Source organism: Rhinolophus sinicus, linkage group LG09 (genome assembly GCF_036562045.2).
Source record: "Rhinolophus sinicus isolate RSC01 linkage group LG09, ASM3656204v1, whole genome shotgun sequence".
NCBI lineage: Eukaryota > Metazoa > Chordata > Mammalia > Chiroptera > Rhinolophidae > Rhinolophus > Rhinolophus sinicus.
The window spans coordinates 112,578,642-112,589,169 of record NC_133758.1 but is presented as its reverse complement, the minus strand read 5'-3'; the positions used below and the strand labels follow the sequence as shown (position 1 = coordinate 112,589,169).

At 44.2% G+C, this 10,528-nt stretch overlaps 1 protein-coding gene across 3 annotated transcripts; it reads right to left on the bottom strand.

The window, feature by feature from the left end:
- Positions 1-9,774, bottom strand: LSMEM1 (leucine rich single-pass membrane protein 1). 3 transcript variants are annotated; one of them, XR_012498934.1, is made up of 5 exons: positions 8,035-9,774; positions 5,003-5,134; positions 3,149-3,277; positions 381-611; positions 1-156 (listed from the first exon to the last, which is right to left on the bottom strand). XR_012498934.1 is itself a non-coding variant. In XM_019726349.2 (4 exons), the coding sequence occupies exons 2-4, from the start codon at positions 5,127-5,129 to the stop codon at positions 481-483; spliced, it is 387 nt and encodes a 128-aa protein (XP_019581908.1). In that variant the 5' UTR covers positions 5,130-5,134; positions 8,035-9,774; the 3' UTR covers positions 1-480. The 3 variants fall into 3 exon arrangements, 2 of the variants coding, with proteins under 2 accessions (XP_019581908.1, XP_019581909.1); XM_019726349.2 differs by having other exon boundaries at positions 1-611; XM_019726350.2 differs by lacking the exon at positions 8,035-9,774 and adding an exon at positions 5,224-6,356 and having other exon boundaries at positions 1-611.
- Between the last annotated feature and the right edge of the window lie 754 nt (positions 9,775-10,528).

Genomic DNA, 10,528 nt, shown 5'->3' with positions numbered 1-10,528 from the left:
TTTAATCACCTGAGCAAGATCTCTTTTATTGAAAAGACAGTCTATCATCCGGGTCCCCTGAACACAAATGCTGTCACTCAATGCATCCCATAGGCTTTTGCGGGAGTTTATAAAGGTGTGTGGGGCCAGGATCCTCACAGGCACAGCGAACTTGTTCTGGGGACACAGAACCTTTTGTAAGGGAAGCTATGTGTATAGAGCCAAATTCTGTGCTTACTGTTGGTTCTCCTGCATGCCAGCCACCTATCACCCATTAAAGCTGGAGGACCCGACCACAAACTGCGCCCTTTGGGCCACGATCCCCACACTCCTTGCCTTGGAGCTGCCCCCATCCCTGCAGCAGAGAGCTGGCCCCAGGGCGGGTTCACCGAGCACACAACCTGCTGCCTGCTGAAGTGCTGGCGCCAGTTCTCAGCCCAGCGGGCACCCAGCAAAGTAAGCAGCTCAGGGCTTGGCAGGTGCTCTGGGATGATCACGTCTCTAGTTCTGTGCCGAGTCCAGTTGGTTGAGTTGCTTTACGATCATGCTGTTGATTTTCTTAAGATCATCTATGTCCTTTCCCTCAGCTGTGAGTCTTCTTGACACATCGTCCATCTTGTTTTCGGTTTGAACTTCAAAATGGAAAACAGAGTGTGTTACATTGGTTTCCAGCACGTTCCACGGGGACTGTTGGCAAACCCCCTGCCTCAGTATCCCACATAGCCCAGAGGCCCAGGAGAGAGATTGCTGGAGACTGAAGTTAGCTATCAAGTGAATTATTTTTACAACCAGCCTGAATGACCTTTGGCAACTCCGCACAGATTCTGACTGAGAAAGACCAGAAAAACTGCCAGAGTATCTGATTCTCCCAAGGTAAGTGATTGCTACGTTGTCTCATGTTGAGACCCATTCTCAGAAAAGGTGTTTCGCTCCTAATTTGGGAAATGAGATTTTTCAGGGGGTTCCAGCCTGTTTGATATAGCTCTGCTCGTTCTGAATTGCCAGCCCATAATGCATGTGTAATAATTCCCCGCAGACCACCCTGAGAGCAGACAGACAAAATTTTCAAAACAAGCAGAATTCCTGGCAGTAGAGTAACCGGGGGAATGGAACACTCTGAGGTCTGTTTATCAGAGTTCAATTTCCCAAGAAATGCAGCACAACATCAGTACTTAATATTAGAGAATCTAATCATTTCAGGCAAGTTTTTTCCAAGGTACGTTTCAGAAACTAAAGATGTTGGTAACGTCATTGGGCTTAGCCAATAACTAACGTGGGAGGGTAAACTCGATGACAGAGCGTCACCTTCCGACCTCGGGACAAATTGTTGCCCAGAAGCTGCTTCTCCTCCATGTCGGAAAAATTATTTGGGATGAATTGTGGTCCAAGACACGAGGGAAGGGTTTTAACTGAGCTTTGCCGCACAGCAAGGCAGAGACGTCACTTGCTTCTGGGGAAAACGTGAAGCTGAAGTAAATCCGTAACATGTGACACCGCTCCCCACTTGGGAGCCTCCTACATGAATCAAACACAGAAGAAAATAACAGCCATGTTGGCCTAAGTCTGTTCCTGGGGACACTGGTTCCAAATGAAATTCCGAAAGAGAAAAAGGCTTCCATGTGCAAACAAGTTGGGAATTTCCTGGAAATTCACAAGAGGAAACACCTTGAGCATTGCTGAACCCAGCAATTTGCAAACTTGTTTGACAATAGACTTTTTTTCTTTAAGGCAACATTTAATAATATCCCACGCACCTAGAACCGTATTCTCTGGATCACACTGCTTGGCCACTGGAAACTCCTACCAGGGCCATGCAGGCATCCGTAGTAATCTATTCTTGCTGTCCATCATTCCTCTTTAGGACAGAGATTGTGACAAAAATATAAGTCCCATAAGAATGTCATCAATATAAAATCATCTTATTTCTTTTGAGTACAAATGCCACAGTTATAAAGAACACAAGCTCTTACACAGAAAGCAAAAATTTTCCTTATTAAAGACGAGCACATTCACTGACAGATGCCTGTGCCAGCTCTGGCCGTAGATTTGGGTAAGGTTTATCTGAAGGCCACGGGGAGCCTTTATTATTACTTCAACAGAGCTGCAGTGTCTCTGGAGCCAGACAGGCCTGGGTTCGAATCCCAGTTCTGCCTCTGATTATTAGCTGGGTAAGTGTGGAGAGTTGAACTTTCTGTGCCATAATCTTTCATCAGTAAAACTGAAATAGTAGACGCTACCTTGAGGGGTAGGGTAAGCATTTAAGATAATGAATGTATGTGCCTGGCACAGAGTAATTTTCCAATAAAAAGACATTCTTCTTTAATCAGGTCTTGTTTCTTAATATGACTTTGCCCTGAATAGAAAACACCAGGAGCAAATATAAAATAAATCCTATTTATACAAGAGGAATATAATAATGGGACTAAAGTGCATGGTCTTTGATGTCAGGCAGGAGTGTCTGTGAGCCCCCGTTTGGCACTTATTAGCTGTGTGACCCTGGGCATGTTAATTAACCTTCCTGTGTTTCCGTCTCAGCATCGGTAAAAACAATAATACCAGATCCTACCCTATAGAGCAAATGAACACCAAGTGCTTAGCACAGTGCGTGGGAAAGAGCGAGCACCCACCATAAAGCATCTTTTTGCTATCACTATCCTTCATCTTACTACTTAATCATCCCACAGGGTTGCTCCCATGTCGGTAGGCATACCTACAGTTTCCCAATAGTTCAGTCATTGTCCCAGATGGATGTGGCAGGATGATATTGGGAGCATCAGTTTATGTTGGCGTAACATGTCAGAAGAGCAATCCACATGAAGGAGTTGGAAACTGAACGTGACTATATGTTATACACCTGAATTAATGGAAAAATCTATGCATTGGATGAAGACAACATAGAATTCACTGCAAGACGCTGCCTACCCCTTGACCGCTAGGGACTCCATGTGGGACATTCAAGCGTTAGAGAACTGTTTACTGTACATGTTTGTGAGCTTCTGGCATTGTGGGCTCATGCAGTGGGCACAAAGTGACACTGTGTGCCTGCGTTCGCCCTGTCTCAGTGTCAGCACCGACTGCCAGAAAGCATTGACTTGTGACAGGAGCCAAACTGAACCACCAGCTGCGAAGTGAGTGCGTGAGGCGATGGAACCATGTCCGGGGTGCTTACCTATGAGGACTATCACGAAGGAAACCAGGACCAGACTGACAATGAGCACGACGATTAGCGCCATAAAAAGCAGACTGTAGCTTCCATGTCCCGAGCGCGTGTCAACAGCTGGGATTTTCTCCTCTAGGGCTAACATAAAGCAAACAAGCACCAACAGTGACAAAGCTCCTCAGCCGACAGCTTCTCAGCAGAGCTGAACAGTCCCTGCGATCAGGGATGTGAGTAAGGGACATGCCCACTTCCCCTCTAGTCGTTCTGGAAAGGGACTTTCGTTAAAGGCATGGCTTTGGGCTGGGTGTCCTTTGTGAATGTTTTACCTTCTTCTATATTGGTATTCAAAGAACAAGCAGGGTCAAGCTTTCTCCTTATCCCTGTTTGGAAAGTTCTTTGAAGATCTGTTAATACTGAACTAGCAGAAATTGGCAGGGGTGGGGGGAGGGGAGGAAGAATGGAGGAAATAAAGAAGTTAAGGGTTCAGAGTGATGGAGACTCTACGGTCCTTTCCCCAAAGTGACCCAGGAGTAAAAACAGCTGGCCGTGGGACACCGCTGCTGGGTGGAAGGCGGAATGCTCTGGGCTGTGTCCCAGGAAACTCCTTTCGCTATAGGAAAAATCAGTTCAGCCTATACCTATACAAACAAAAAAGTGGCCCGGATGTATTTTGGTTTCTTAAAGCTGTTTCCAGGATGGAAATGCTCTGGAAACAAGGTTCTTTTCAATGTTTTGCTGTTGAACTGAGAGGGCAGCTGTGCTTATAACACAACGTGGTTCTCCCAGACCATGAACTGGGCATTTGGTCATCGCTTTGTAAGACCAGCCTGATGACACCCACATTCAATCAAATCAGAAACATGGAAACTTGGGGTAGTTGAGAGACTTAAGTTATTTCCATATTCGCTCCTACTTTGCGTCAGTCCCACACACTGTGCTATTTGCTTATAGAGAAATGGGTGGCTTACGTCCCAGACAGCCTATGTCACCCCCTCAATAGCTTTTCCTTCCTGATAAAAGCAGCAATATAAGCTGGCACCCAGACACCTGCTCTAATTGAGACTGACTGCAATAAAGAAACAGGTGAAAATCCAAATACCTTCAAATAAAGAGAAAAGCAAGGTCAGAAGAAGAATAATAGATATAAAATTGGGACAGTAAGACTTTAGAGTGCACATGAAACAAATGCCACATTGGCAACGCCTGGGATTGAATGTCAGCTTTTAAGAAGGGACACAACTCATTTACAACATTTAGGGGACAAGACACACATTTAGTATTTAGCAGAAGTTTCGTTTTGCTCTCCCCCACCCCTTGTTTTTCTAGCCATTTAATTGGGGCAATTGTCATTTGTTAGTAGAAAACAAAGTTGGCTTTTTTGCCCAACAAAATTTAATGATTTTTTAAAAACTTGATCAATGTGTGAAACATTTATATTCCCAGCAACTCCCTATGAAGTGAGACCGCTCTAGGGACGTGGGCACCATCGGTGACTTGACTGTGGTCACTTGAAGGCAAACAGCTGCCCAGCGGGAAGAGCAAGACTCTGGGAGACCAGCTCTGCAGCCTCCTCTGCTTTCCAGGGAGAGAAACCCCATGGGGACTTCTCAGAACTTTTGAAGACAAGAGTTCAAATCTTACTTAGGAGCCCCAAATGCCCAGAGCCTGTGGGCATTTTGGTTCTCTATTCAGAGAACCAAAGCAGATTTTGGTGAATGATCAATAGCATTTCCGGGGCCAAACTGTTATTACCCCCCCACACCCCTCTCCCAGCTCCCCGCACCCTCAGGAGCAGATTAGCATCCGCTAGTTGTAGGCGGCTTAGAAGCTGGGGGGCCACTGGGCCTTGGAGGGCACACGTACGGAACAGGCGCTGAGATCCGGCAGGACAGAGGTTCAGTCTGTGTAAGTCGTTTATGGAATCCACAGCGTAAAGCTGCCCGTCTCCGAGAATGCCCTGCGAGCCAGTGTCCTGGGAAGAACGATTCATTGTCCCTGGAAGAGTACACTGGTGTTAAACACGAGGCTGGCCTGGGGAGCGGGACTTCCCAAGAATCACCACCCGTGGGAAGCTGGACACGCACATACGGAACCAGCCACATAGACTGTTTCCAACCGAAGTCCTGTCCAGAAGAGAACATTGCCTTTCGGGGACAACTTTGTGATTTCTGCTTTGCTTGCCAGGAAGCTCGGAGTCCAGTGTGTGGCCCAATGTTAAGACTTTTGCAATGCCTTATACCCTCCCTATCTGCATATGCTCTTTTCTCCTCCTCAGATTTCTCAATTCTGCCTACACTTTCCTGGGCCTCCTTTTTATTTTGTAATTGGTTTTTAAATATTTCTCTTTTGTTACAGTGTTGACATCCTGGTGAGATGTCTCAAGTGTTTTGTGCAAAAGACAGTATGACCAGATAGAAAGATGCCGTTAAGCCAGTCAGCCTGTGGCCATAAGGATGCTGAGAGAAGAAGAGAACATTACTGCAAACCATTGTCACTGCATGAGGCTTCAATACGAAGCTGTCATTTGCATACTTCTTCAGTATGACATTTGAGTCTCTACCTTCAAATGTGTCCTTCAGCCAGTAGATGCTGGCTGTCCTCAAGACAAGATCTGAACAAGTGTAGCTGCCACAAGGAGGGATCCTGAAGCTGTGGGAGGGGAGACTCCAGGACCTCTCAGGTGGCTGCCCTCTTGAGTTTCCTTAGATTGAGGTCACTTCCATACTAAATCATTTTTAAATTGAGGTTTACATACATTTAAAGTAATATTCTCTAATGACAGCACAACTTGAAGCAGCACCGGAAAGCCTGAATGGATTAAAAAGTTCTATTTTAAGATGTCTCTCCAGCATGACAGAGAACTTGTGGCCTTTTACTCACGTGAAAAGAAGGGTCCAGGAAGGCAAATGCCAGTTACCGTCAGAGCGTTCTCTTTTCATACAATGAGTCTAAGAGTGAGTAGGACGGGATGGTTTTAACCTGGAAAGAATTTTATGCATGTTCCAGTCTAGCCCCCATCCTTTCCACAAATGAGGAAATTGACGCTCGGTATACGGTAAACGCCCAAGATTATACATTTATCTGGTAGCTGCAGTGCTGGACCAATTTTTTTTTTTCTCAATAAAAGTTACAAACTAAAACAGGGTGTTTCAGTTATCCTGAAATTTTAATTGACATGAACACAAAATTCCCTGTGTTTTAGGTAAGCTATGACTGAAGCACTTTAAATATTCTAAATATAATTCTAAATATAAATATACTTCATGGAGCATTCCTCAGGGAGTGACGTGAAGTGACAGAAAAAAAAGCAGCAGCATGTAGACTAACGGGGCCTTAGAGAGCAATCAAATCTTATCCTTTTACAGACAAAACCCAGTGTTGACTGATGGCAGGGTCACAGATTTCTAAACGATTTTTCTAGAAATGTCTTAGACTTTATCACCTCCTCTTTATACTTTTCTATCCCAAATGCTAATATTTGATTAGGAATGAGGTTGGATGAGTCAACACAGTATCGTCGTTCCAAACACGGCTTCTATTTTAGGCTTGGTGACAGAGGCAAGGCTCATTTCTGGATGTGACTTAATATCCTCAGCCTTAGCTTCCCCTGTAGGAATGTAATTACTCTTGCTTAAAGCTCATGCTGAGGCTTAATCGATGTTTACAAAGTACAAGACTGGCTAGAAAATTATAACCACAAAACTGAGACATGCAGCTAATAAAAATCTCCAAATTATCGGCCTTGCTACCGATTCAAAGCAATACGAAATCCAAGAGCGCTAAGACAACTGAGAGTGAGCTGTGAAGTGTTCCGAAAGAAAATGTCACAAGGTAGAAAGATACTACCTCAGTGTATTTTTTAAATTAACTGCAACATGCAAATACAAAATTAAGAGCCAGCAGAGAAAACCAAGTTGGGGGTGTGTGGCCACCAAGTTCCTGCAAATGACGCTGAGTAAATGGATACAAGGTCACATGGCCCTACACCCAGGACCCACAGCTGTTTGACACCCAGTTGTTGCTATCTTTGGCCTCTCCATCTGAGGCCATCTGGGAACAACCAGCAGAGCCGGAGAAGCCAGAATGTTCTAAATTCTGCTCCGCACTCACTCAACCTTACTTCCTGACTCCGTGTGCAAATTTGCTCATTAAATAAGACCAAAGCAGTATCCTTTTTCATGGGATCCTTTCTAAAGCCATGAGCTGAAACGTAAGTAATTTCATCTTCCTCTGGCTTAGATCAATGCTACCGTGTTTCCCCGAAAATAAGACCTAACCGGAAAATAAGCCCTAGCATGATTTTTCAGGATCCTCGTAATAAAAAATAAGCCCTACCATATTTCCCCGAAAATAAGACCGGGTCTTATATTAATTTTTGCTCCAAAAGACGCATTAGGGCTTATTTTATATTAAGAGCGTCCTGAAAAATCATGCTACGGCTTATTTTCCGGGTAGGTCTTATTTTTGGGGAAACACGGTAACAGCTTATTCTTTTTGTCATTTAGGAATTCTTTGACTACCTACAGATAAATATTCTGACAAATAAAGACGGTTGTTGATGACAAATTGCTTTGCGCTTTTTTCCCCATAGGTCCTTGGTATCAAACCACAGGAATAACACACACGAGCTAGTATTGCTTGCCACAGTATTAGAATTGTTGTAATAGGGCTTAATGCAAAGCTAACAGGACGCTTTATTGAGTGGGTCATGGGGATTTGTTCTTTAATTCCGTTTCAGAGTCAGTGCCTCTTCACATTCAGGAAGTAATTTTTAAAATCAAGTCTAAATCATTTCTATCAAAAGTTAAAAGCACACAGCACATGCATCAAAAAACATGCCAGCCTCAATAGTCATAAATCAGTCTCAGTAGAGTAATAGCATGCAAATTACTTACAAAAATGTGAGCTTTGACTGCTAGGTTACCAGAAAACAAAAACCAAACCAAAAAAAAAAAAAAAAAACCACACTGATTATTCAGAAGCAACTACAATAAAACTGTCTACTAATTCTGCGGTTCTTTCTTTGCCTTCCTTCAGCGCTCGGCTTCTCCTGCAAGGTCCACACACCCCAGCATGAAATGGTGGGTCTGTATTTAGTGTTCATTTAGCCAAGCCGTGTAAGATTCCAAATACTGACTTTTTCTCATAATGTCTAAGATTTCTAGCAAATATATTATTGAAACTACACTTTAAAAAGAAAAAAAAAGCACCACTCCAGGTACAGCTGGTAACTGACGAGATTCTTACTGAAGTTACTTCCTTCCCTGGGCGATGCGGCTGGGTGATGTGGGAGCTGGCACACTTCCAGCATGTCTGCCACGGAATGCCCCGCATATAAATACCCGGTAGCAGGCTGGAGCTGCCACCCAGCTGAAGCTGGCAACTAGCTTGCACAGGACTCCAGACCAACCAGCAGACTACAGTGAACGGGGACAGAATAAGGTCGTCGCATTCTATCTAGGATGATGGCAGGTCAGAGGACCCCGAAGGCTTCCAGGAGCTGCAAAAAGATGAGTGGGAGGCTGTATGGCTACAGACCCACGGCAGCACTTTGTCTCAACTTCCTTGCCTTTCCAAAGGCTTTGTTCTGAGTTTTCATGCATTCTCCCTTCTCAGGAAGGTCAGCCTTTCTCTTCTGTGGGTCCCTCATACATATGCCAAGCAGCTTGTGCCCTCTGGTGTGAGTTCAAGAAACTACAGTGAGAAGAACAGCCATCCCACACACCCTGGTCCCAGACCACAGGACGACCTACCCACCCCGTCAGAGGCCTAAGGGCTGGGTTGTGACCGGATACGTAGTCCTTTCCTCATCCTACCTCCCCCTGCAGTGACAAGACAGACATCGGTCATCCCTGAAACGTATTTCAGGTCAATTGAAAAACGTGTGCTCCCCAAAACTCCCTTACATCTATATTTAGTTTGGACCTCACTCTCCCTCGGGGGAAAATGGATGTCATTTTCTTAAGCTGCCTCTATACTAGAGGACCAATTCAATGAAGACCATGCAACTAGTAAGTGTCTTCTCAAAAGCACATTATACACGACAAAGCTATGCCAAATTTCTTGAAAAACAAAAATGTTAGCTATTAATCATGCTGTTTTAAAAATTATCTCCAAACCTCCTGAACTGTCTTAAACAATCTATCTTTTGAAGAAATAATAGTCTCAGCCAGAAACAGCCAGAAATAACTGGCTAAATAATTTTAAGCACTTACTGTTTTGCTCTTTCCTATGAACTGGGAACCCCGTGAAGTATTTACTCCCTCCTCAGGGATGGAGAATGGAGACACACAGTTCCTCACACGCAAGTCTGAATTCAACCACCTTTTACACCAGTGAGGGGGCTGAGATTTTTATGGCCAGTTGGATGTCTGGAGAACCAATTAAGAGCAAAGCATGACAACCTACCTGGTTTTACCTATTATGTACCTGAAAGGCCACATCAAGAAGTGTTATTTTGGGTCGCGAGAAGAGGTAGTCTTACATGAACTGTTTTAATCTGGGCACATTTTCACATATTTCTTGCCTTTTCTTTCAAATATTGTATCTCACTGTATCTAGATTCAACTCTCAGAAAATTCTGTAAATGGCATCAGACTCGTCACAGATACGAATTGTCCCAAAATTAATGCTTCAGCCTCAAAATAAAGAGTATAGTAAGCAGGGACCATTTTAAATTCCTTTAAAACAGCACGATGCAAGGAATGAACTGGTCTACGATACACCGTTTTACTACTTTCAAGAAAACGCCAGCATTCTGAGCCACGGAAACCCCAGGAACCCTAACAACTACCTGTCTAGAAACCTAATATGCACGTTAACACTCCTTCACCTTTTCTTCCTCAAACCCCAGTACGAAGGCAGAATAGAAATGAAGATGACACAACTACAAGAATGAAAACTGGAGGAAACAATACTGAAGAGCACTGCAAACCACACAGGGACTAAGGAAAGGAGACGGTGGTTGGGACCCACCTGTCTTAGCAGACTTGGTGGTCAGTGAGTGAGGTGACTGACCCTGCAGAATTCAGGCACGAGTTGGGAGGCAGCAGTGAATGGAGCTACATACAGGCAGGTGATTTCGGGTTAGCCCCAAATAAAATGCAATAGAAAGGGTGAAAAATCATGTTAGGGAAATCTCCAAGAAAGAAAACGGAAGAAATAAGGCCAGAGGCTCCAACCAGCAGCTCTAGCAACTCATGGGAGTTTCCAGAATGAAAAGTGTTGTAGGAGAGGGTGTGTCCAGGACCAAGAACTGAAAGAGCTTTCCAGCTGCCAGAGCCCACCAAAGCACAGCATTACGTCATTTTAGAACAACTCTTAAGAGCAAAACAAACCAAAGAAACAAATCAGAAATAGAATTGCACCAGATATTATAACACTTGATAG